This window comes from Xiphophorus couchianus, chromosome 7, assembly GCF_001444195.1.
Source record: "Xiphophorus couchianus chromosome 7, X_couchianus-1.0, whole genome shotgun sequence".
In the NCBI taxonomy this organism is placed as follows: Eukaryota; Metazoa; Chordata; class Actinopteri; order Cyprinodontiformes; family Poeciliidae; genus Xiphophorus; species Xiphophorus couchianus.
The window spans coordinates 5,358,925-5,386,469 of NC_040234.1; the positions used below are offsets into that span (position 1 = coordinate 5,358,925).

The following is a 27,545-nucleotide window of genomic DNA, read 5'->3' on the forward strand; positions in this document are numbered from 1 at the left end:
GCATCAGTCATCCAAACCTTTCTATCTGAGTACGGGCTGTGTGATGTGTGGCGTACTTTAAATCCTGACAAGAGGGAGTATTCGTACTTCTCACATGTACACAAAACCTATTCAAGAATCGATTATTTTATTACAGATTCTAAATGGCTGCAGCAGATGCGTTTCACTCACTTTGTCCCTTCCTCACTTCCCCCTAAGAACTGGACCATGGCGTTTCAATTCAACCCTGCTGTCGGATGAAAACTTTGTAAAGTTTATTCAAGATGAGATACGTTTCTTTTTTGCTACCAACTCTTCCCACGAGACCTCCAGCCTTGTGGTACGGGATGCCTTTAAGGCCAATATCAGAGGCCAGAATATTGCCTATTCAGCCAAAATTAAAAAAACAGGCCACCTATGAACAGAACAACCTGATTCAACAAATCAAAGAGGTTGATGTAAAATATGCTCTGAATCAGTGTCCTGAACTGTTCAAAAGCTCTGTGCAGCTCAGCTCCACCCTTACTGGTTGTTTTAAACACAGACCCCTTCCTCAATCATTTTACCAAGCTTGTATCACACTTATTTCAGAAAAGGGCAAAGATCCAGTGGAATGCATCTCACACAGACCTATCTCTCTCCTAAATACAGATGTCAAAATCTTAGCCAAAATTCTTGCCCGTAGACTTGAAACCGTTTTACCATCGGTTATTTCAAAAGACCAAACGGGCTTCATTAAAGGTCGGCACTCATATTTTAATGTTAGAAGGCTGCTTAATATCGTTTATTCTAGTGCGACAGATTCGGCTGAGTGTGTCATCTCTTTGGACGCTGAGAAAGTCTTTGACCAGGTTGAATTCGATTATCTTTTTGCGGTCCTTAGTAGATTTGGCTTTGGAGGAAACTTCATTTCATGGATTAAACTATTACACCAGCAACCGTCTGCCACGGTTCGTACCAACTTTCAGACCTCAAAACCTTTTAAATTACAAAGAGGCACCCGTCAGGGCTGCCCTCTTAGTCCCCTACTTTTTGATCTGGCCATAGAGCCCCTCGCCATTGCACTGTCTCCATAGTTTGGTTGGTCCTGGGACTTTTTTTTCTTTCCTTTTAATGACATTTTTTTGACTGATGCGTTGAATATTAATTCATTCTGACAGAAATAAACCGAGGATTAAACATAACTGTCTGAAAAGCAAAGTTTTATCGAATCATATCAGGGGATTTACATTTAATAATGTCTAGATAAAAGCAACTTATACTCCAGTGCGTCTTATATACGTTTTCTTTCTCCCCCCATCTTCATATCGCATTTTTTTAGTCTGGAAAATACAAAAATGCGGTACATCAATGGTGCATTATAATAGAGCAACACAGCTCTGCAGCAGCTCCAGATGTAAGTTTCTTTAGGCTCACACTTTTAAAGTTGAGGAAATGAACCAGAGAGGCGAGGAGGAGTGAAACCAAATCCTGCTCAAACCTCTCATTAACATAGTTCAGTCCCCCCTCCCCCCTCTACCACAGAAACACAAACACACAGGCGAACGCCGGGGGCGATGCATTCTCTCACTTTCATGAGAGAGAATGCATTCTGGCATTTAGACAAGTCTTGACTAACGAAATCAGCTTCCTACTGAGTTACTTGTTGGCTTCTGTAAGGCAGCACACATCGAGATTTGTGTTCACTGTTCCCCATGAAATAAAACCATTTCCTCGCTCAGCCAGCAGGTGGAGCTGCTCTCATTCTGGTTAAAACTGCGGAGGCAGCGACGGGGGCATACCTGACGATCTGGAGGTCGAATTTGATGGAGGTGTCCTCCTCCGACAGCTGGTGTACGCTGAACCCCAACTCCGCCAGGATCTGGCCAATGAGACCACAGAACAGGAGCCGAGGACCAATGAGAGAGCGGGGAGAGATACACACACACACAAAACGTCTCAGGATACTTCCTAAAATATCTTAAAACAATGAGAGGGATTTCCAAAAGTATTCACACCCCTTGCACCTTTTTGTCAATTTACAACAACAAATTTTAGTGGAATTTATTGGGAATATATTTGACCGACCAACACAAAAAAAAACATAAACTGAACATAAATGATTGTGCTTCTCTTCAGGCCCTGTGAATACTTTGTAAACTGAGTTTTTTGCTGTGTTTTGCTAAATTTGCTCTGATTTGACCACATGTTCACTGTGTCCCTCACATGGCTTGTTTTTAACCTTCAAAAGGGTTTTGTTTCAACAAACGTTTTCTTCCTGACGTTCCTCCATTAGGACCAGATGTGTAAAGTGAACGGTTGCTTCGGACTCTCTCCATGTTTGGATGTTGGACTTAACAGAGTTCTGTGGGATGTGGGAAGCCTGGGATGTCACTTTGGGTGTTTCCCCACCTGATACGTCTGATAGAATCGCCTCGATTGGGGACCAAAAGTGCAACATTTGCTACATTTTCAGCAAATCAAATGATCCAAACTCTGTGAAAAACCTGTTCCCCTCCTCGCCTGTGGGGGCGCTGCACCAAGAACCACTGAAGGAAACGACAGGAAAGCCTCTGAAGCGCAACTTCCTTCTTCACAAAATGTAATCAAAATGGTGTAGCGTCAGATTTTAGCGGTTGTAGGATTTTTCTTTCATCGTTGGTAAAAGACTGCGAGTCATTTCTCTCGCTAGCGTTAGACTCGCATGTTTGTTTTGATTGCATTTACCCAGAATGCTTCGAGCCAACGCCTGCTTCCTGCTTTTGGGGCGGTGTCCAGTCCGCTTGGCATTGACATAAACACCAGAGTTCCCTTCAACTGAACATGATGTCACCTGTTCATTAATGTTCTCTAATAAACCTGCATTGATCATTTTATCTCATTTTTGGTTGTGTTGGGACTAAATGTGACAAGGTTCAAGATGACCTTGAGTCCTTTTCCGAGGGGCTATATGTAATTTACTCTGTAATGTTTTTAAAGATGCCGAGTGTTGACTTCCTTGCGTTGCCTCTAACTGACCGTAGTGTCTTTCTTCATGGGGTTTCCCAGGTCGCACACCACCATCTTGGTCTCGTTCTCCTTCTTGTAAGCACAGGAGAGCCTGGACAGAGTCTGCGGAAGAAACAGGCAGGAAGGAACGCCACAACGTCACCATACACGTTAACAGTGATAATGGATGAGATCTTAGGTAAGAAATAAACAGACGTTCTGTCTTTTTTTATACCAGATCCAGTTTCTGATTTGAATCGTGTTTTTTTTTTAATGCTTGCTTTCTTTTCTAAAATAAAAATTAGAAATGACAGAAAGAAAGTCATCAGAAAGTGGTGCTCATTTAAACCATCCCGGCCTTCTGGGAGCGCCGAGCATCAGGGCCAGGCTGTGAAAGTGTGCTGAAGTGTGAGAACATCGTCGTAACACTAGCGCACAAAAGACGCAATTTTCAGAACAACAACAAACAAAAAAGTCTTAAAACTACGAGAAAAAAAAGTTGTTTTAATGAGAAAAGTAGGTGAGTTACTAGGATCTGACGTGAGCAGATTTATTTTATTTTTTTAAATACACAGTTGTTTGAACGATCGTCTCAAAATCCTGCTACTGATATTTTGATGATGTGTTAAAAAATTAATTATTTCTATTAAGTAATGCCTGTTCAAACTTATACAAAAGCAAACCTTTCCAACATTCCTCCTGTTAGATTTTTTTTTTATTTCTGAATTCAAAGTCCAAATAAATAGAAACTGTAAAAACACACTCGTCAAAGAAGATAACATTGAACCGTCCTAAGATAATCTTATTTAAAGACACACTAACAGGGGAACACTAATTCACATCTAGCTTTGTAGTTTTCTGATGACTTCCTCTGTCAGGTGAGTCGCTACCAGCATATTTAACATTTTTATTCCCAAGCAGAGGAAATCAAAGAGTTTTTTTTCACAAAATGAGATCACGAGTTCTACAGGTTCTGTCGTAATCCATGCACATGAAGACATGGATTACTTTGAGACCTCAAAGATAATTTTTTGTGTTTTATGTGACTTTTTGGCGTTCGCTCTGGATGGAAAACGTGAGATGCGACCAGGTCTACCTGACTGCGGACCACCCCGGTGAAGTCGGCCTGCTGAGGCGGGTAGACGTGCAGCTCGGCCTCGTAGGCGCCCTCGCCCTTGTTCTCAGCCGTGACCATCAGGGTGAGGGCGTTGTCGTCGCCGATGTAGATCTTCTGCCGGTCGCTGCGGCCAATCAGAGGACGCAGACAGTTACAACCTCTAATAACTCTTTAACGCCGTTATGTCTCCATGACTGGTTCTATTTAATCGACTTCGCTGCACCAACCTCTTCACCGACAGCTTGAGGTCGGGTTTGCAGATGTTGTCTTCGCCGCAATCCAGCAGAATGTGAGCCTGGCACACATGGGGAAGAAGTGAGAACAGAAAATCAGACTCTTACTGTCAGAGTAACCAAGTGGTTCAGGACCAAGAACAGCCACTAGAGGGAGATTTACTTTTCCTGTAGTGTCTCATTTACAATCAAGGCAACACTATGGGCTTCATTCTGAGTCTAGCTCTGTGCTAACATGGTGCCGATTTAACTTCTCTGTTTAAGTTACCATAGCAACAGTGGCACTTTTGACACGTGAGCCAAGATTGTCGAGACAAAATTCTCGCAGGTCCATCAAATAAAATAAGAAAAGAAGAAAACAAGAGAAAATAAAATTTTAATCCAATTTTAGGGTTTTATTGTAGGAAAAAAGTTTTTTGTAGAAAGAGCATTTTCCTAGAAAAATCCTCTATTTTCTTAAGTTTGCTGTATTAAAAGCACAACGAAGTATTAGGAGCACACTAAGAAAATAAGAAGATAAAATCACGAGAGTAAAGTTCAGAGTGTTATGGAAACAGTATTAAAACAACATTTAATTTCCCTTTGGGATCAATAAAGTATTTTTGAACTGAACTGAATTTGAATAAAGTCATTAACTTATGAGAATAAAGTAAGAAAATTACGACAACAAAGTCGTTTTATTATGATAATAAAGTCATAATTTTGCTGCTTAGTTTTTTTCTTAATATGGCCCCAATACGTTTTCAGGCTCGACTGAACAAATTTACTAATCAGTTATAAGAACAGGACTTGGGTCACTTTCCTTCAAAACGCTTCCCATGTTTAGCAGTTTAATAAATTAAATAAAATCTGATTTGATTGCATTAAAAGTCTCTGGATACATGTTGTGTCATTCTTAACATTTTCCATAGTAAGAAAATTATGTTGGTAATAATTTTACCCTGATTACAAATAAATAGTCTACATCTGTATCAGCCACCTGTGCTTGTCGAGGCAAATCTGAATCATTGTTGATCTGCAACTGGGGGCCAAAAAAAATAAATATCCAAGGGCCACAAATGGCCCCCAGGCCACACTTTGGACACCCCTGACACAGTGCTTACATAGAAGAAGACCCCCAGCCCCGTCTGCAGTGAGTACCTGCTTGGTGACGTTAGTTGGTGCCCAGATGTTGACGATGGGCAGCAGTCCGGTCTGATCTGCAGCCAGCTTGTAGTCCAGACTGTACTCCATCGCCACGGAGATGGGAGTGATCTTATCCCGAAACTCGCGGTCGTCCTGGGTGATGAGGAGAAGGGAATCAGATGTGCAGCTTCAGGTTGACTTTTTCTCAGTTTAATTTTATGGGAATATTCGGTATTTTTTGTCTGTTTTCAAACTCTTGCCTTTCCCAGCCTCTCTTTACACTTTCATATGAGGTCACACAGGTGGATGACTAATATGTGCAGAATACTTATGCCCACTTAAATCAGGGTATCTGCAGGTTTCAGCAAGTCAAATAGAAGACTTTTTAAGGCCACCTTGGATTAAAATTAAGACTGAGGAAACCTTAAATATAGGGGATGGCTGGAAGATCCTGCTTTGTTACAATCAAGTGGAGCAAATCTGACATTTTTGGGGTCCGTTTGTGGCTCTTAGTAGCCACTCTGTGCGTAAGGCTCTCTAAACTCCATATTGTCTAGCAATTTTGTTGTTGCACAGAATGCGTATAGCCTCGGCTCATTTGGTTAAAAAAAATATATAAATGAACCAGTGCCGAAAATTAACCTTATCTAGCCAATTAGCAATACATTAGCATTTACCACAGATGGGCACAAAAAAGCTAGCTAGCTATTAAGGGTTCTTTAGCAGCTAGTTAACAGTTTCAGTCAGCACGTGACTCAAACTTTTGCCTGACAGAAAAGTACATATGTGAGATTAAATAGTCCTGCATGACAGAATTTAAGACCTGTGAGTAACATTTCTGAGGTCAACCTACTTTTTATTTTATGAATTTAAGACATTTTAAGGCCTTAGGTTTACATACATGAATTTGTGGCTTTTAAAGACTTTTTAAGACCCTGTGGACACCCTGTAAACACATATCATGTTGGGTGCGCTGGAGAGGTTAATGGAGGTCTACAGGTACATCCAAGAGATGAGATTTAGTCACATTTTAAAACAAATACAGCTTCGTTGTAAATAATCTGTAATCATTGTAGAGTAATTCAGTCTGAGTTAGCAGTAACGGACTGAAAAGTTTTCTCCCCACACCTAATCCTGCATCAATCTCCTCACAGCTTGCTCTCTGAACTTATCTGACGTGTTTCTTGTTCTCCTGCTTCCCAGAACATCTGGATTTATACCGACATTAAATTAAACACAGGTGGAAGTAGGTGGCCTCCACAAACACTGGGTTGCACTGGATTTTATGAACAAGAAAAGAGAGCAAAATGGGTTAAAAACAAATGGGAACTATTCAGGTTTGTATTCTAAAAAAAAATATATATGTATACAGTTTTCATTACACTCTGTGTTGGTCTGTCCCATAAAACCAAAGGGGTATGAGTAATAATTCAAGGCCCTTTTACATAGCTGAACATTGATGTAATCTGTAATGATAGCGCAATCTCTCTTTCACTATGTGTGCAAATAAGGCATCACACAGGCCTTCGAAGAGTTGCAGTAATAAATACACTTCTGTGGGAACAGAATGTAAAAGGGGAAGGGAGGCTGTGATGGAAAGAAGCCGACTGACGGCAGAAAGCTGGATCCGCACATCATGAATAACTGAAAGTCCTCAACATCGCATGTGGGCCTGTCACTGTAACAAATTTTGCTGGAAAATAAATTGTCCCAGAAGAAAATTGTCCGCGGAGCAAGTTCTAAAAATAGCCAAAGAAATTATTTAATTTAATATTTTTACATTGAATTAATAACATTTGTTTATATCTAGAATTTCTCTAAAAAGTAAATTATAAAAAATGTTTAAAATAAATTGCTCTATGCATAAAACTCTTTTCTATGGTTAAAGTTCAGAACTAAGCGCAGACGTCTGCAGGATTTTATCGGAGGGCAGCAGCGCCTGCAGCTGTACGGCTGCACCAGCTCTGCCTACCTTAAGATTTTCCTTGAAGTAAAAAAAGAAAATAATAATTTCTGAAAGTTTTATTATCGAACTCTCTTTACAATTAACAAAATTGTGGAGAAAAAAAAAAAGATCTTGTGTGTCAAAACATCTTGTACGTAGCGCACATCTGAGTCTGTGGGGGTCAAAGGGCACGCCAAAGCCTAAATCTTATTGGTCAGTTTGTTTTTGTTTATTTGGCGGCTTGGCGCTTTTTCTGTAAGCTAAAAATGAATGACAGGAGTTTGAACCTCCCGTAGTTCGAAGAGTGGTTTGGGTCCCGGCAGAGCTTTTTACCGTGTGCGGTTCTGGCGGGTCGTCGGTTTCTGAGCTTCTTTGATGTTTCCTGAACTGGAGAGCTGATGGGTCACCTGCTAGCTGACATCTGCTGCTCTTCCTGAGCGTCGTGCTAAGACTGTGAGTTAAACAATTTAATCTAGTCGAAATGTTCCCCAAAAGAGTAGAAATTAAGCAAACATTGTTGCTTCACTTTCTCCTCCTTTGGACGTCTGACACCACCTGAACCTGGGAATCAACATCCTCCTCTTTCCGTGAATCTCATGGGTATATAGGCTTCGCTTCCATGTCTTTATTATTTAGCATCATTTGTGTAAAAAAACAGAAAAAAAAGGGTGTGCTGCTTTAGTGGTTTAGGTTTGTGCTGCTTTTGTGTGACGCGCACATGATGCGCGTTGGAGAGGTGGTTGTGCTCTTGCAGGTCAGGTGCAATGATAGTTTTGTACCTTCCGATTTGTCGGACATTTCTTTTCTCGACATCTGCTGGTGTCAGCCAGCGGGTGACCCGTCAGCTTTTAAGTTCGCGAAACCACAAAAATAAATCGGCAACCCCGCCAGAACCGCACACACTGCAAGGAGCTCAGTCGGGATCTTAGAACAACAGGAGGTTCAAATTTCACTCATATACATATATTTATTATTGTTATAAAGGCTGAGCCAAGAAAATTTATGTCTGTATCAAACAAGTAGCCCTTCGTGTTACTCTGTACCCGTGAAGTAGCTCCCAGTCTCAAAAAGGTTGGTGACCCTTGGTCTATGACTTCCTCACCCTTAAGTAGACTTCCTGCTCCTCGCAGGCCAGCCGTCTGTTGCTGTTCACCGTCATGTTCTTAGAGTACTGATAGGTTGCACTGTGGAGGAAGAGGGCGCGTTTGGTCGCCTCCTTCTGCTTCAGGCGATCCAGCGTGAGGTCCACACGAAAACCTGCGGCAGGAAGTAGGAACACGGAACATTTTCCATCACAGTATTCCTACAATATGAATAAAACAAGTGACAGGAGCTTTTACAGACTCTGTGGAAAGTAGAGTAGAGCCCCCCTCCCCTACGTGTTGCTACCAGCTGCCAGGCTGAAGAAAAGAAACTCAACAAAGTCTTTTTGTGCCTCTAGGAAGGCACAAACACAGGAAAGTCAAAAGCTACCTCAAGCAAGAATAAAACTTTTTTCCATTAACCTTTTCCAACGCTGTACTTAAAAACATGCTTAAAAAAAGAACATTGGTGGAAACATGGTTTGAAAATTTGGAGACCAAATTAGTAGTGCTGCACATGGCCAGAACATTCTGTGTTAAAGTGTTTAAAGTGTTTTTGGTCCGATGTAATGATGCAGTCGAAACTGAATGTCATGTTTTCACTAGCTGTATAATAACAAGAAGAACTTTCACTTTTTAAATTGAATTTGTGAAATACTTGATCCATAGTCTTGCGTCACTGACTGTAACCATAAATGGTTGCAGCCGTTTCACTCACTCAGAGAGGATGGAGCTCCAAACCCGCCGGCTGCCAGACAGTACTTCACCTTAAAACTGTGAAGCCAAACAACCTGATCTCAGTGAAAATCAGACACATTGACATGACTGGAGTCTGCTTTCAGTAAAGCTAAGGGTTTACTTAAAACCACTAAACTTTCATGAGAGTTTAGCTGAAATATATAATAGTAGAAAACCTACAGTGTCAGGATAAATACCGACAATTCATACGAGATGTGAGCACTCACCATGACACCTTCGTGTTGGTTTGAGGAATGGTGCAGTTCTTCTCCTCTGGGTTGATGATCTGGGGGCTTATGTCTAATGTAGCGTTCACACTGATCACTGGACGAGCTCTGATGCACAGAAACACAGATGAAGGTTGGCATTTATCGCATCGTTTATCGTGATAAATTTCTCGGTACGATAAGAATCCAGATTTATCCTGGTCACAATAAATTACATTTAATTATGTTTAAAACTCTCAGGATTGTTAGTTTTACTATTTTCCTCCACTGTCTGTCCAATAAAAGCATAAAGAAATATGAATTTGTGTGGAAATATGACTAAATCCGGTTCAGGGAGCAGTTTAGTGATACAAATCACACTTTTTATGCAACTTTTATCCTAAAGAAACATTTGACAAATTGGAATGTTTTTCAAGGGCTACAATTGCTGTGACGCTCAACAATACAGTTACCTAAAACTTTAATAAATCGTCACTTGTATCGCTATCACAATATCACCACAAAATATCACCATGGATTAAGAAGCGTTAATGTGTTCCAACACTAAGGAGGACAGATAAAGCATCATGTGAATGCTCCTCTGTATTTGTAGCTTCTATAAAGCCAGTAGGAGTGAAGTGAATGAAAAACAGCAGCTCTTTGATATCAGAGGTGGCCTCGCTCATTAAACTTCTCCCTTTCAGTCAGAGGCATCAGCAGGTGATCACACTCACACACGCATATATACACATACATGTGTACCACACACACACAAACACACAAGAAGGCAGAAAATGAGATTTAGATGGGATTACCTGTATAAAACAGCTTTGTCCGCTCCAAATGCTCCAACTACCAAATCTGTTGGACACAACCACGGTTCAGTTTTATTCCCAGCAGAGTGTTAAGAAGCCTTAATGGATCCGTTTATAAAAGTGTTGGTGTGAGTAAAGTTTACCTGGGTATCCGTTCTGGTCTATGTCTGTACTTCCTGTCATGGAATAGCCAAAGCTAGCAGGCATGTAGCTGGACGCCCATTTACCCTGCAGGACCTGAGGGGCAGGAAAGACGGAAAAAGGTTTATTTTGTGAATCTTGAATTTTTATTCATTTGGCTCATTTTTTTAAAATGTATTTTGTTCATTTGAAATAAATGTGATAACATTGGAATGAGGTAAAAATGGAGATCAAAACCAAACCTGGGTGTTAAGTCAGCTGATTTCAAACTGAACACTAAATCCCACCGGACCCTTTCTGAGCATTTTCTGGAGCATTAGTGGTGAAAAAATAAGCTTTTAATAAATATTTAGGGCTTGAATATTTTCCCCCTATGCTGTAGACTAAATGATTTTAGTTAACAGACAGTAACTTCAAATGTACACAAAGGTTTTTAATTTGTTTTTAACCGTGTCATGAGAAAAACAAGGAATTTATGTAGAACAAAGCTGCCTCAGAGGAAGGAAATATCATTTTCACAGTTTTAAATACAAAAGAGTCCAACAAAGTGAATATATATATTTTTTGAGAGATACTTTTCCCCTCCTCTACCTTCATGTTATTTTTTTCCCCCCATCTCATGTAAGGGGAGCGCCTCCCATGATGACTGCAGCATCAGGTTCCTGTCTACCCATGTCTTGTGTTGTTTGCTTCTGTACAACGACAGCAGAAGCTGATTCTGAAAGTCCAGCAAAGGACTCTCAGAATCCTATTGGGAAAAAATGATCCAATAGTTCATTGTTAAGCCTCTTATTGTGAAAGGTCTGTAGCTAATTTGGTGCTACCACAACAGAAACACGCTGATCAAACTCGGCTTCACAGGACAGGACGGAGTAAGTGTGACGAGATCGGGTCAACTGTGACCCTGGTTTCGTGTCGGGGCTTCTCATGCAGGTGAAATGAGCTCGCGTCTAAAGCCGGCGGTCAAAGTTTACCTGAGAGGCTGTGGAGTCGATCCCCGAGGCGTGGCCGTTGTGGATGTAGACCAGGCCGTTGTGGTTCGGGCCTCCGTAGGGAGCAGAGATGGCCACGTCTGAGGAGGGAGACACTGGGGTCAGAGTCTGCTCAAAGATGAAGCGTCATGGAAACGGACGACTGCAGCACGGAGCCATGACTACGTTCACACGTCTGGATCGTTTCAGTGAGAACGGTCAGGGGAGCTTTCAGCTGTTTGACGTGCAAAACTTGGTTTCAGGGTCTAAATTAAAATCTGTTTCTAGTTTTTATTGAAATTTTCCTTGAACAATTACAAGAAAGTATCAAGATAATTACATCGTTAGTAGAGATGCAGAGTCTGTAAGTAATTAATTCATTTCAATCGAAAACCATATATTGACATATAGCCAATTCAAAAACAGTTTTTCCTGCTAAATTGCTGAATAAATATTAATATGCACTAAACGACAAAAATATTAGTTGTTTTTAATATGTTATTCAAATTGATACAAAGTCTTGTTGGACTCATTTAGCTGTTCTATGTTTGTAAATATGATTATGATAAAGTCAGTGCCTCACCAGCTATGAACCTCACCGCACGTCACTGGGCATGACAGGCATCCCATACATAGTGTTTTACACATTCAGGTTTTTTCGAATCCTATTATTTTTCTCAGAGTGAGACAGGAGCAGAATATGTGTGATATCCATCCATGTGGCCACAGATTCCCCATCATCCTTTTTCTGATCTTTTGGATTCTGAAAACTCCCAACTCTAGTTTTCCAACTGAATTTTCTCCATGCGCCTGGCGCAGACGGCCGTGTGCCGTGCCTCACAGTAAAATCTGGTTTTAGTAAAGCAACAGACATTATGCCGGAGGGTCTAACCTTTGTACCCGTCCCTGTCCAGGTCCCCCAGCGCTGCGATGGCCGAGCCGTATCTGGCGTAAACCTCCGCTCCAGTCAGCAGCTGCGGCGGCTGAAAGGAGAAGCCGCCTCGGCTCAGGTAAACGGACACCTGGAGAACACGCAGCAACAAATTACACGTTCTGTCTGCTGGATCAATCCTGCACCAACTACTCATTTCCTCTCTTATATTTATCATCACTTTGTGGATCATTTGGAGCAGGCAATACATATCTATATGTATTCCTAAAGAGGGACAAGTGAGATGTTGGATACATTTCCATCTCAAACCATAAACAAAATTATTAAAAGGGAATCAGGTTAAAGTGTGAACTAATGCATAAAAGTAGATGAGACTAAATGGGTTCTGGTTTTACCTAACAGCCAAAAGTTCAGAAATGTGTTTTTTTTTTTTTTTAGAAAGTCTGGACATGAATCTTGTTCCAGCCTTTAATAGACCAATGATAACCAGGAATGAAACACAAATGTTTAACAAGTATTTTTATTTAAAACAGATAAGCAGAAATGATTCCCAATGCTTCAAAGCTAACGTGTTGATTCTTTGGGGAGCCTCTTAAATTAACTCCTTCATCAAAATCCCAAAAATATATGTGAATTAGACTGTAGGGGGAACAAATTGGCCAAGGGTCAGCTGAAGATTCTCACAGTCTGACAAACCTTGGGTTAAAAACAAAGTGTTTTATAGTTTTTATAGTATTTAGACAAAAACTTTAAACATAATCTATAATACAATTTAATTATTTCTAAATCAAATTAATTTAAATGATAGATTATTCCCATTGCCATTTTATTATTACAGTTGTTGTATTTCAAAAGATAACATGTTTTAATGTTGGGTTCATCTGGTAATAGTTTAAGAGCATTTTATGCAGAATATGATAAAAACAATACAAGCTAGACATATTCAGAGAAGGATCTCTGCAGAGGCGAACTGTCACGTGTGAAATGTTTTTACTCATCTGTGTCGTCATGACAGCGCAAGTATTCAGGGTGGGTTTTTTTTTTTTATCTTTATTTTTTTTCCACTGGTGTGGAAAAAAACATCTACTGTGTTGACAGGGATTCATCTTGATCTCCTCCAGCTGCTTTGCTACGTGTGCACATTCAGTGAATGGCTTCGTGTGCCATTCACTCCTTGTGACTGGCACAAGGAGTGAATGGCTACGACAATGATATTTGTTGTGTGTGTGTGTGTGTGTTGATGTGTGTGTTTCCTACCTGTCCCACCTCCCTCAGTTTCCCGTCCGAGCCTCGGTCCATGAAGAGGGGAGCTCCAATCAACACGTCCACAAACCTGAAACCCAGACGACATGAAAATGAGAACCAACCGTCTCATCTGGTCTTCTCTGTTCATTTCACAGTAAAACTCACTGAAATTAAACATCCTTGGAACCCGACACTCAAGGAATGAGTTTCCTGCGTTTATTAGCGCTCTTTAGCTAGGAGTAGGGGTTGCAAATCACCAATGGCAGACAAGATAAACGTGTTACAGATGATTGCTCTAATTAGGAGAGACTCGCCTCCGTCGGACACGAGCTGCGTTTCCGTTAACCAATTGAAATTACAAAAATTAATTTGCTTAATAGAAACACAGTAATTTAGAAGAGACTCACATTTTTCGAGGTTTTAGCACTAGGATGAGGTGTTTTTTTAATAGCCGTATAGGAATAGAAGCATTTTGCAAAACTGGAACAGAAAGACTTCTTTCGCATCACGAGTGATGCGATAGGCAACCGGATGTTACTTCTGGTAGAAACGACAAAGACGACAAGAGGAAGTAGTTGTCTTCCTGTTTAAGACAACCGTGGTGTGTCGCAGTTCATGAAAAGTTATGTCATTCCAACGTGTTGAATCCTCTGTAAAATCGCCGGCTACAATCCACCACATACATAGCCGCTGCCAAGCCTGAATAAGTAGACAAAAACTTCAGCCACAGCTGAAATGTGAATATAATTTCACCTAACTGTTTTCACCATATTGCCATAATTTTTAATGACTTATTGCGTGAACAAGCTTATTGACGTGTGATTTCAATTTTATTCCATATCTGACAAAAGCCTCGTAATTGTGAAATTGTGTTCTTGACACTAGAATATAGACAAAGATTTGTAATGGAAATGCAGCTAATGTCAGGTTTTAATATTTTTCAGAAAACCAAAATCCCCCTGTTGTTTTTACACGTGGGGCAAAGGTTAACTGAGACATCTCACGGCATCTCATTAGCAGGTTTAGGTGAGTGCAGACGTACGGAGGTCAACATACATCTGCTTTACATGACGGCATTTTCGCATAATGTTCCAAGTTTGAAGAGCATCTAAAAGACGTGTCATGATCATATTCATATCCAAAGGAAACAGAAAGTCATTGGTGTTGAAGTGCTTTCCACAGGTGTCAATAAATGTGGTGAGTTGCCCTTGTTCAGATGTAATGCAACACATTTCTGAGTAAATGAATACATTTTTTTCCACAAGTTCTAAATAAGCAGAGCCGTAAACACTTCAAATGTGACCTCTGCGTTTAATGATTTCACCTGAACACCAAGCGTGCGCCTGGTTCCACTTAAACACCGCCAGGGTAGGAGGTGGCGTGGGGTTTACACGCGTGCTTCATTAAGCCTACGAGTGGTTTTTAGCGCCACAGCCAGGAAATGTCAGCTGTTAGAGGACGAGGCAGGAAAACCACACTTACCCATCGCTGTTAACATCAGAGGCAGCTACTGAATATCCAAAGTAGGCAGCCAACTGCACAAGAGAGAGAGGGGAGGTAGAAAAGCTGACTTTGAAACATGGAAGACAGGACAAAGGTCAGAGAGTGCTCTACGGGAGCATGAGCGGCAATAGAGAACAGAAGTCAACGAGCCACGGACGTAAACAAGATGTTCAGAGAGAGACAACATGATAAAGGTTGTTGGGTTATTCAGGACGGGCAGGAACAAGAAGGCGATCACAACCTCCTCTTCCCGTCCTTTCAACCCGCTGACCTCCGCCGCCAGCATCAAGAGTTCATTCAGCGTCAATATGACCCAGAACGACCAGAGGGGTTTTAAACAAATTGGGCTTTCCCACATTTTAGGTGATGGAGGTGCATGAAGTATGAGGCTGTAACAGGAGAAGATCAAAAACTTCGAAATAAGCAATAGATCAGTTAATCGCATGATAAATTAAAACGAGCATGATTTATAATTTTTCTTTTCCGTCTACTAAGAACTGGAAAAAAATTCTTCAGTGGTGCTTTGGTCTCAACCTTTTTTTTTGACTCCATAATTCATTTCATTTGCTGTTGTTTTCTATATATTTAAAATGTCTTCCAGTTCCAGTGTTAAATGTTCATTAGAATTGAAAGTTTATTGATTCTTGAATGTGTTATCAAATCACATGAAGATGGTCTCGAAACAACAACAATATCGCTTATCGCGACAACTTCTGGAACAAGTTATCGTCCTATAAAAACTTGTTTCTGTGACAGGCCTGCATATGGAGCTATGTAGGTTAGAAAATCAGCTGCCTGATTGTTAAAAGGAGAAGATTCTCCATCATGTGGACAGAAAGAAATCCAGCCAGAAGTCAGTCAGTCAGCGGAGCAGCAGAGCTTCTCCTCCTCAGCAGCCACGTCACTACAAGGCTGCTTTTGCAGACATTATCCAACGGTTTACCGCAAACTGAATACAGGTTGAAAAGTTTATCTGGATGCCGCAGAACTATTTTAATTTCCTGCCTCTTGCCCGTGCGGCCGTAACTCATTTGCAGTGCAGCTGATCTTAACGGCATTGAACATGTAATTTCATTCATTCTGTCGGACAATTACGTGCCAAAACGAAATGACTGTTTCTGCTGCGCCGCATTTAGGTTAATTACTGCTGGCTCGCACGGGGGCGACTTTATGAGAGGAGACGGTTTTTCCACACTCGTTCCAGATGGTGCCGAGCGGACCTGCACTGTGGGAAATGACACATCTACGCAGCCAGAACTCGCCGCCTGTGCTTTGCGTTATTTACCGAGGCTTACCTGCGAGCCGGTGAAGTTGATCATGGACTCCATGTTGGCTCCATTGAAGATGTTCACCTGAAGCAGCAACGCAGAACATAATAAAAATCACACCGGCTACACCGAGATCTGATCAATTAGTCTGCTAATTGAACCTTTTTAAAATGATAGTAACATATAATGTAACATATAATTAAATGGGTTTAAAGCTGCACTTTGTGGCTTTTATTAAAACATGTGTTTTTTTACACATTTGTTATGAGACAGATAATCTGTGAAACGATCAATCTCCTCCACCTCTTCCCTGAGCTACTATTGTCGTTTGAAGAAATGCACCAAAAACAACCAATCAAAGCCAGGAGGCGGGTCTTAGCGCTGTTAATCAACCTCATGTACTCGTCGCCAAATGTGCTAATAGCAGAGAAACAACTTTACCGTTTAGTCCCCGTCATCTGAGGCTATACTAACTAGCCTTAGCATTCATGACAGGCTATGCTAGCTGAAGCGGAGAGCAAGAGAGGAAGTGAAAATAGCACCACACAAGATCCGCCTCCTGGCTCTGATCGGTTGTTTCTAGTTAGCACTGGGAGAAGATGGAGGACCTCAACTTTTTCACAGATTATGTCTCATATCAAACTGTCACAACATGGCGACAGTTTCAACAAATATGTAAGAAAAGAAAAAGATTTTTAAAAAACAACCTACATACTGCAGCTTTAAGAGCAATTTAAAATAAAAAAAAAAACACTTCTCGTTTATTTCAAGTAGACGAGACACATTCTGCAAGCAGAAACAGAGACAGGAACATGGTAGTGATCGTCAAGTTCCTTAAAACACTGATCAGACCCACGGTCAGCTGTTATTTTTATAATAATGTGACACATTGATTAGCAGAGGTGCACAGAGAAATCGGTTGGTAATGCTACTACATTGCTAACTGTTAGTACAGTTAGCACAGTTAGCTTAATATATAATCACTAATAGAATCTGAATCAATTTTAAATGTCGGCTCTGCAAACATTTTGTCTTTGATTGAAGATAATTGTGAAACCCCACATAGTTGTGTATCACCGACTGCTCTCTCACACAGAATGCATAGGACTCAAAACATTTGCCTGACAGAAACGTCTTGTGAGAAAAATAAACTACATTAATTAGTCCCTCCGAGACAAATTTAAGATCCGTGATTAAAATATTTTTAAAATGAATTTAAGACATTTCAAGGCCTTAATTTCAGATGCAGAAATTTAAGAGTTTTTAAAAAATGCACAGACACCATAATAACTCATTTAAGAATGTTTTTGTTTTTTTTACACCGAGGCATTATATACTTTGAGATGCATAACTAAAACAATTTAAACATGTAACCTGTCAGATGTTATGCAAAAAAGTACAGCAGAGGTGGGGAAAGGTTTTCTAACTGGTCTGAATGCAGTGATAATGTGAAACCATAACCTTCAGGATTTAGAGGCATTTGTGGACTTAGAGCAATGTAGCATTTAACTCGTTGCTAAATCAATATGCAATTTACCTAGAATGTAGAAAAAAAGTTATTGTCTCACATCACAGATGGGCAACAGAAGCTTAAGTGCAACAAGTTTGGCCTGTGACACTTACATAACCCAGTGCCTTGTCCCCCCTCGGCACTCCAGTCACATAATCTGTTGAAGACAGAATAGAGAGAACTGATGAGATCTAAGTGGAGAATCCAGGGACATTTGTTGTTTTTAAGAACCTCTGTTTATTGCTGTTAGTACTGGCAGTAAAGGTTAAACTTTAAAAATATTACACCAAGTGGGATGTCTGTTAAGCAGCTGACTGCAGGTTGGCAACCAGAGCAGGAAGCCTGACTGAATAACTAGTTGCTGGTTTACTTGTGTTACTTTACAAGCAGCCAAAAAGCAAAAAGGTAGAATGCTCTACTACACAATATGAGCTTCAAACTACAAAATCTCTACTTTCCTTCTGAATTTGTATCAAAATAACATAACATGTTATAGACTAGCGCCACATGATTAAGCCTGTCACAATAAGCAATAAATCAATTAATCGCATGATAAATTAAAATGATCATTTCCATTTGAACAACAGTCGCTAAAGCCTTTAATATTGTCATTTTGAGAAACGCTGCAAACATACGACACCCAATACGAAGAGGTTAGCTTGCATTACCTGCCACCTTCCCCTGTTTTCTAGGCTAAATAACTATTGTTATTTCCAAAGCAATTTTATGGAACTAAAACTGTCTCATAATTCACAAATGCACAGCACAAGATCCACTCCTCAAAACAAGCCCTAATCGATTTCTACTTGCTTCTTCTCTTTCCCTCTGCCTGAGCCTCACTGATGGCAGCCTCTGTATGGTGCACAGTATATGAATAAACCTGATTGAGTGATTTCGCCTGACAGTGCTTGGTAAAATAGTTTTTTTTCCCCCACAACATAGCGCTAGTAGAAATGCTTTTGCAACAGCGTTAATTGTTTTTTTCTGTTTACATGTCAAAATGTTTCCATAAATTTGCAGCAGTGGGATCAAGTTGTTGCTTGCCTGTCCCTTTGTACTTTTTTGTTTTTAATTTTACCTTTTAGACATGCGAGTACAGCAAAACCACAAACTGATTTTACCCCGAGTGTCACAACGAGACGCTGAAACGTCACATTCTAAATCGAATTGACTTCTATTTCAAGCACTTAGCAAACTTAACCCAGTTTCAGCTCTTCATGTCTTTTTGTAAACATTCAAACAGTTCCAGTTCATTGAGTTTTATGAGGGGGGGAAATAAAACTAAATAAGCAGATGCATCCTCAAAAAAGTGTTGGTACTGTTGGAATCAGCGCGGACATACCTTCCTTCCCATCCTCGTTGAAATCCCCGACCGTCACAGAGTATCCTGTTCGACAGAGAGAGAAAGATTCAGATCCTGTGACCTTCTAGGCTTCAAGTCATGGTGTTTACGTTAATGCGGCGGAAATCAAGAAATCCCTTCAAAAAGCCTCTGTAAACTGCTCAAAGTATTCAGCCACCATTTTTTTGGTCTCCAGAAAAGTCAAGTTTTCCTACATCAAACTTGCTAATCCACATATTTAAGGATCTTGTCTTGTGTTCTGGTACAAGCGGTCATGTTGGAACAGGAAGCTGCTGAGTCCCAAACTACTCCCACAAACATGGAGGCAGGAAAGTTGTGGTGTGCTGAACAATTAGGAGTTCCTTTCACTGGAACCAAGGAGCTGAGTCCTGAGACCTTCTACCAAACTATACACTTCATAGATACGGATAAGCAACTGTTGTTACCCTGGAAACAGTCAAACCCAGACATGTCTGCTGGACTGATTGATTATTGCAATAATTAATTGATTAATCGGATGGAAAAACTCCACACCTTCTGCAGATTTTTCATTTAACCATTGAAGTCGCTTTTCTGCCCTATATTAGAAATGCATTAAATAATGCAAATAAACAAATAATTTGGTTTTTAAATAAGAAAATAAACATATTACTGCCTAAAATGAAATAACGCAGCATTCCTTTAGCGTAAGTTTGACCTTTTGTAGCAAAGGATGGATCTACAAGATAAAAAAAAATACTTGCAACATCAGCATGTGAAAAGCTTGAGTTACCTAGATTTAGCATCAGTACAATGTAGAACTGATTTGTTAATTATTTTTTAGATTAAACGATTAAGAATTATGGATAGCAAAAGGTGCCTAACAGGAGATTGATTTTACAGAATTTGAACCGGAAGCTAAAAACCTGAAGGCAAAAATCATTTACGGAGAAAGTTTTTTTTATTATTATTTTAAAGGCAAATGTAGATATACATTTGTTCAGTTTTAGCTTAATTACTGCTCTGAGTATTGCTTTCAGCAAACGGTTGAAACGATTGATTGATCGCTAAATTAGTTGACGATTAACTAAATCACCGATTCATCGCGATGAGTCCGAATAATCGTTTCAGACCTAATGGCATGCTTGACAGCACTGCATCCGAAACCTTGCATTGCACTTGGTGATGTAAGGCTTGGATTCAACCAAATCGCCATGGAAACTCACTCTTTATGCAGCCATCTTTGAGCCAATCTCAACTCCTCTGTGAAATACCGGCTTGATGCCATAGCAGTGATTGGAGCACCTGAATTTGATCATCCTGACGGGAGAGCGAAAACCTTTGGCAGCATAGAATGTCTTAATCAGTGTGTGTGTGTGTGGGTGTGAATACCGAGGTAGCTGTCGTCATACTGGGCACCGGCTGGTTTGGTGGAAAGTGTGGTTCCGTACGGCGCGATGTAGTCGTTGTTGAAGCGTTTTAAAATCTCGTCGACGTTGTCTGAAATCAACTGGCCTGAGGAGAGAAGAGGAGAACGTTGAGGAACAAATCGAGATTCAAGATCCCGCAATCTGAAAAGTCCAAAACTGGAAAAGAAAATCTAAAACATAAAGTTAGGAAGGAAAAATATACAGAGAGAGAAATAAGAGAGAAACAAGTGAAAGTAATAGGGTTTTTTAAAAATTTTATTTTAAAGAACACTTTGGGTGTAGAAACCCCCGCCCCGACATTATTAAAGCAGCCACGGGAACATGATGCTAACAGCCGTCTAATCAGAAACAGAGCTCTGTGTGTGTTTGTGTGTGTGTGTGTGGTTGTTGACTCAACAGGAAACAATAATTAGGAGAACACAGCCAAGGAGGAGCCGCTCCACGCAGCCAGAAAGCATGTATGCTCCTGAGTCAGCGTTCAGGATGTCACGCCCTCTGAGGTCAGACGGGCTAACGGGGATTACATCCATCTGCCGCTGTGGACACATCGTCTGCCGCTCGGCCCACCTGAACCTCACCCCCTCATTAAACTCTTAAGGCGGTGATGACGCAAGCTGCTGTCCGGTGTGAGACGAGGCACAGAGTCAGAATTATACCCAACTGCTCACATTCAGAACAGCTTTTTCGGTTCAATGTGGAGCGTGTGTCAAATACGTGGATCAATGTTGGAAAAGAGTTTCTGACTGAACAATGCAGCTCAGCTCCAGGAGGACCACTGTGGGATTTTGTCTCAGCCGTAAGACAAGTGGAGAAATCTTTGCTCTTGCGGAGTTGCTTAAGGAAACGTGGGAGTTTGGTCGTCTAGCCTATCAGCTCTCTGTGGATCTAGAGAAGGCTTATGGTCGTACAATTCAACGGTGACGTTTTTCGGGGGGTGTGGGGTGATTTGGGGCAAATGTAAAAGTTTCACTAGCACCTCCTCCAACATTTTTGAGACACTCTGCTTCAGCTGGACGTGACACTATTTATTTAAAATAAAGGATTTAAACATTAGATGGCTGGGAGCAGCTTAGTGTCATTTAAAAGGCAGGAAACAGATGGGAGCAGTAAGGGCTGCCCAGCTCTGTCCTAATATAATAAGACCCACCTACCAGCAACTATAAATCATTACATGCAAAAATGAAATAAAATGTAGAAAGAAAATATAAAACAGATACTATTTATGTTAACATTCTGTTGTGATGGGTACATCTTTTGGGACTGAATGCATTTGTTGTCATTAATTACTGCTTTTTAGCTCTTATATGTCTTGGCCAAAACACTCTGGTAATAGAGACTAAGGCTCAGACTTATTCTGGTTACATCAAGGTCTAATCTGTACCAGAATAACTATCCAGAGGAAACCTTGAGAGCGGTTTCAAACAAGCTCTGCAAGTTTTTAGAAGAAATCCTGGAGTTCGGTATCTGCACCCAGATACCGAACTCAAACCTCCATTTAAAACAAGCAACAAAAAAAACAACAACAAACAAACAAAAATAAAGCAGAATAATGAATGAATGAAAGTAATTTATCCAGATCTGAACACTGAACACTCACCTTGCCAGTAGAAGCTGCCTGGTCCTCCCACCACAACTCTGTTACTTTTCTGAAGGCATAAACAGAAAAAAAGAAAGAAAGAAAAACCAAATTCAGTATTACGCTCACTTTATTTTTCAGGTTCATAAACATCAGGGCATGTTTATAGTCCTGTGATGTGGGAAGAATAAAAGACCTCCCATATTGAAAGGATAAAATAAAAAGCAAACATGGATTGCTGGAATAAACTAGTCTTCCTTTTGACTTTTCAAACAAGAACTAATTTGACGCCGACGCTACCTACAAACTTCTACTAGCATAACCAAAGATTTTTAACTCCATAAACAGCAGAAAACTCATAAAAATACAATGGCTGTTTTGGAACCCAGTGTTTTTGCTGAGGCTTTCTTGCAAATTTTTCTATAATTAAGATTACATAATCCAAAATGTTCCTCAATGTAACTGAACATGCCATTTTATTCCACCTTTAGCATGGATTTATATCAATTTCATGAATTTATGTCTAATTGTATTGGCTATACTTTGTTTTATTTTCAAAAGTGTTGTTCAAATTAAATGCAGAATTGTGTTAATTTCTATATTAGTGATATTGCTAGAGATCTTAGTTCGAACACGTAATGATCGATTTACAGAAAATAAAAAGTCCTTGAAATCCAGACATGTTTACTTAAAAAACATTTCATGATTTTCTTTGCTCTAATTAATCATTAAACACTTGCAGCAATGTAACTGGCCAGCTTATAAGCACCATGAGTGATGATCTGACTTTACACACACTGCACAAGCTCAGTTCATTTACAACTTACATGCCTGTGAGGCATAAATTGGCCTCACATGTCTATGTCACATAATAAAAACTGTTTAAAACTAACTCCATAAATATTTAAATGATGATCTATTTGGGTTTTGTGCTGCCTGCCTACCTTAACAAAGTCTGCACTGAAGCCAGCCTGGCAGAAACCCTGTCCTTCTGGAGTGTGGGAACCTGGAGGAAAAAAAAAAAAGTGAAACATTGGAAACATCAAATCCCAATCTCACATTTATAAAGGCTGAGACCGGAAGTAATGCTCTGTTTTTTTGAAGTTGTATTAGTTTTAGCTTGAGCTGGAAGATTTGCTGCTATGTTCTGGGAGTAATGTAATTTTCCGCCTAAGCTCCATGATGACCTCAAATCAAGCATCAGATAACACAATGAAGAACATACTGGATCTGCAGGGTGAGTATTCCACCACTGTGTCTCCTTTCTTCAGGTAACACGTTCCCACAGGCTCCCTCTCGCTGAAGCCGAAGGTGGACCACTGGTAGAGGGGAGCGCAGGCCTGAAATACAACAGACACATTCAGAATGTCTGACCCAAACTCAGAGCAAACGGTTACTAGCAGAAGGTGCACCGGTCGCAGTTTTCTGGTCGATCACAGATCAGCAAACATTAAAAAGCCTGACCTGCCAAGTCAGACTTTGGCCGATGCGAATGTTTTTAAATCTCAGAAGTAGCCAACCAAAGCCGCACTGCCTCGGCAGAACAATTTGAACAAAGTGAAACCTGGGGATGTAGGTATTATTAATTTAGTGCAGTGCGCCACAGCAAAGCAAAGAATAACGTAGAAAAAACCGTCAAAAATAGCTCAAAATCACTCTTTTTTCCCCCCTCGCCCTCTGTGTTGGCTACGCTACACACAGACTCGTTGCCAAAGCAACTGACTCACAACATCTCTCTGAGGACCGAACATTCAAACTGGTGAAGAATTATATTTTCAGGCTTGATGTGTATTTAACGATTATTAATAAGAGATCATCTCAACACAGCGGTGGTTGATTAGCCAATTTAAACACCTGCTCTACTGATGGTCTGTCAGAGTTGGTGTGTGGATGACGTTTTTCTTCTTTTCTTAACTGATCTGAAACACACCAAATTCCGCAGCACATCTAAATCTTAAGATTACCAAAGTCAAGCTAGCCAAGTTAGCATAGCTGGCCTACTTTCCTCTCCCTCAATATGTTGCTTTTAATTGAAACCTTTCTTGACCTGTGAAATGTGATACTCTTGGACTTTGCTACCTAGTTGTTGTAGTATTGACAATTACTAGCAAAGCACTGCATCCCTTTTTCTTTAATACATCACGTGTATCGTCAAATTGACAACAGTGGGCCGACTATTGTTAACCGTGTATGTGAAGACGTACCCAGGTAGACGGGTCTGTCTGTCAGCCCTGTCTTATGGCAGAGTAAAACGGATCAGCGGCTGATTTTCTGACCTTTGTGGAGGTTTCACATGTAACTACTGGCTAGTTGCCAGTCTCCCAAAATTAAGGAAATTGGGAATGATTTATCAGTTCATCCCTAAGCATTAGGCGAGATAACAATGATGGAAAATGTTAAAATAGAAGAAACAACATAACAATATTGTACGGCTTTGTTAAACATACCCTATTTTCTTTATTTGAGGACAAATGCTTATTTCTTAGCTGCTATATGAAATGGATTTAGGTTTTAAGTTCTCTTTTTCACAATAAAACCATTTTATTACTACTCTGCATGACTCCAAGTCAACTTCAGCCAACTGAAGACACCTTAGACCGGTTTTTCTTTTAAACCAAGAACAGTTTGTTTTAACTACTGTAATATTCAAAACTCCTACCAGGTGGAAAAAGGACTCCCAGAGTTTCAGGATTTTTAGTGTCACAGCAGCATAAAGCAATGGGAAGATGAGGTGAATGTGTTTAATCTATAGCTGAGGTAGTCTCATGTGTTTACCATTTCATTTCCAGTCCAATGTGTTGCCCAGGTGTGCACCACAGGGTTTATATTCCCTCACCTCCTACACATTGTACGTCTTCATGGAAAAGGTGTTCGGCTTATTTCTACTGCTGCACAACCCTGCCCTTTGTTTTGTTCAGGTTCAAGAGGAGGTGGGGGTTTCCATGCTTCCAGTTCCCCTGACCCGCCCCACAACATGGACTTTGGTATTTCTACATCCATCCTTTGATACACACCACCTTTCAGGAGAATAAACTAACAAGTAATTAAACTATGAGGATTTTTATGTCTATTTCTCATTGCTTTATGGGTAATGAGAAATTATAATCTTCCTCAAGTTTGACATTTTTGGCCCAGCGCCCAATCCAGAGGATTTCTGGAGAGAATGAGCATCTGTTCGATCAATGTTATAAACCTTGCGCTCATTGCATCGGCATTAATGTTCCTCACCTTTTAATCCTCTGCGGTCAAACGCAAAATGGCACAGAATTTAAACGACTGAATGCCAGGCAACACTTAATATCTCCAGTTTGAGCAGTCTGTGCTCCACAGTGGCTGTGTTTCCATTGGCCATATAATTCAGCAATCTGACATTTTGAAAATAAATTTGCTTCACGGAAAAAACGCCATTTTCATAAAACACTTGTTTTTCAATAAGAAGTTTTAGCGCAAGGATGAATTGTTCTTTTTTGGCTGTACCAAAATTGGTTTATTTCGCAAAACTGCAATGGAAACACTTGTTTCGCGTCACATAATCAACAACCGGACGTTGCCACTGGCAAAAACCACGAATAAGCTGCGAACAAACTTTTTCACTTGCGATGTAAATTGAACTTACTTGGAGGCACAGTGACTGCAAAATTGTTTGATTTTTGGTTTTTGACAAAGTTTTTGTAACATTTGTTATTTTAACACAGCTAGTGAGAACTGAACACAAATGTGTGTGTTTAAGATCTTACCAGGATGTGTTCTCCGTCAGATCGCACTGAGGCACCAAACCACTGCTTGGACTTAAACTCGATCTGATTGCCATCTTTAAATCGGTTATCTGTGAGAAAAGAAAAAAAGAAAAAAGCACAAGAGATGATTGTTAAATTAGATTACAGAAAATAATGTTCTTTCACAGAATCAACTGGTAAGAGGTATCCGACTGTAGGCTAAGCATCAAAAATACCCTAATTTCTCCCATCACTGAATGCACCATAACCAAGAACTAATGTGTCAGTTCTTACTGGACAAAGAAGATTCAAAGTTAATGGTGAGTTGCTTTTCCGCCACTTGCACATTAGCGTTCACAAGGTTGATTGACAGCGCTAAGACCCGCCTCTTGGCTCTGATTGATTGTTTTTGGTGCTTCTCATCAGAAAGCAATAGCAGCGCAGGGAGGAGGTGGGGATCGATCTTTTCACAGATTATCTGTCACATAACACACCGTCACAACATGGTGGCAGTTTTAAAAAACATGTTAAAAAGATATACTTTTATAAAAGCTACAATACTGCAGCTTTAAGGAAACAAGTCATGTACTGGAAAAGCACTGGGAAGCGTACCAAAATTTGACACCGACACTTTGTATGTATGAACAGAGCACTGATAATGGAGGCAACAGCGGCTGGTTCTGTCCAGCTCTCTGCCCACAGACAGAGGAGTAAAGCCGTGCTGAGTTCAGAGACCACAGCCCGAAAACATCACTTAGCTCTGAGTCGCTTAGATAAATAAAGAGATAAATCACAGACAAATCTGACACAAAGGAAACAGATGAGTAGATGAAGGAAGCAGACACATGTTCCAGCCAGCCAAGACACAAAGTGAAGAAATGTTTTAGGATTTTCCAGCCTGATTAAACAAAACATTTATGTGGAAAGTAGATTTTAAAAATCCCTTGATTCTCAGAACTGTGTTACCAGAAAAGTGTCAGCTAAATCACATTTAAGCCAATCAGACACGGTGGACAAATTTTTTTTTGTTTTACCCCTCCAGGGGGTCTTTTGTGGGCTCTAGTGTCCCTTATATGATAGTAGGCTGACAGGAAACGGGGAAGGAGAGGAGGGAAGACATGCGGCAAATATCGTCGGGTCCGGGAGTCGAACCCGCGACGGCCGCGTCGAGGACTCAAGGCCTCCAAATACGGGTCGCGCTAACCGCTACGCCACCACGGCACGCCCCACTGTGGACAAATTTGAACAGGATTTGTTTATCCCAGTTTGGCAACGCAGTAGATGCTGAACCCCTAATCTCTCCGTATGGTAATGAATCATTCACCAATGGATGCAGAGCGTTTGCTATCAACTATTTACCATGTTAGAAGGCCTGTAGCCACGACAACAGACTGTTTTTGTTGTCAATTTGAGCGCTTACCTCCTAAACCAACGGGCTGACAGAAACCAGTTGAGAAAGAGGAACATGACTCTACAACCATAATGCTACACTAGCAACACTAGAGCTAATGCTGCAACCAAAATCCTCCTCCGCCTCTAAAACCAGCTCATAATAATTATAGAGATGGTTGATGATTTCAAGGAAGATCAACATGATTACAGTTCAGTCTCAGGAAAGAACATGTCTCCCTTAATTCATGAGAAAATGACAACATATGGCATGCGGTATTTTAAAAAAGAAATAGTTGCAATGTTCTAAGCATATGCATACATTGCGGGTGATTCTCATGAAGTTTTAAACGTTTTGAACTTCAATTGTGAAACA

General features: G+C 40.4%; 1 protein-coding gene across 1 annotated transcript in view; it reads right to left on the reverse strand.

Moving 5' to 3' along the window:
* itgav (integrin, alpha V) overlaps positions 1–27,545 on the reverse strand; it is a 47,624-nt gene that overhangs the window by 7,072 nt on the left and 13,007 nt on the right. The window contains exons 3-24 of the mRNA XM_028022286.1: positions 25,802–25,890; positions 23,290–23,404; positions 23,009–23,070; positions 22,086–22,134; positions 20,451–20,573; positions 19,080–19,124; positions 17,851–17,894; positions 16,255–16,311; positions 14,939–14,991; positions 13,469–13,544; positions 12,212–12,341; positions 11,323–11,420; positions 10,351–10,444; positions 10,208–10,253; positions 9,414–9,521; positions 9,167–9,222; positions 8,469–8,623; positions 5,437–5,574; positions 4,291–4,358; positions 4,043–4,187; positions 2,977–3,069; positions 1,761–1,840 (exon numbers count right to left, since the gene is read on the reverse strand). Of these exons, the coding sequence (XP_027878087.1) occupies positions 1,761–1,840; positions 2,977–3,069; positions 4,043–4,187; positions 4,291–4,358; positions 5,437–5,574; positions 8,469–8,623; positions 9,167–9,222; positions 9,414–9,521; positions 10,208–10,253; positions 10,351–10,444; positions 11,323–11,420; positions 12,212–12,341; positions 13,469–13,544; positions 14,939–14,991; positions 16,255–16,311; positions 17,851–17,894; positions 19,080–19,124; positions 20,451–20,573; positions 22,086–22,134; positions 23,009–23,070; positions 23,290–23,404; positions 25,802–25,890 (1,924 nt within the window). The remainder of the gene's footprint in view (positions 1–1,760; positions 1,841–2,976; positions 3,070–4,042; positions 4,188–4,290; positions 4,359–5,436; positions 5,575–8,468; positions 8,624–9,166; positions 9,223–9,413; positions 9,522–10,207; positions 10,254–10,350; positions 10,445–11,322; positions 11,421–12,211; positions 12,342–13,468; positions 13,545–14,938; positions 14,992–16,254; positions 16,312–17,850; positions 17,895–19,079; positions 19,125–20,450; positions 20,574–22,085; positions 22,135–23,008; positions 23,071–23,289; positions 23,405–25,801; positions 25,891–27,545) is intronic.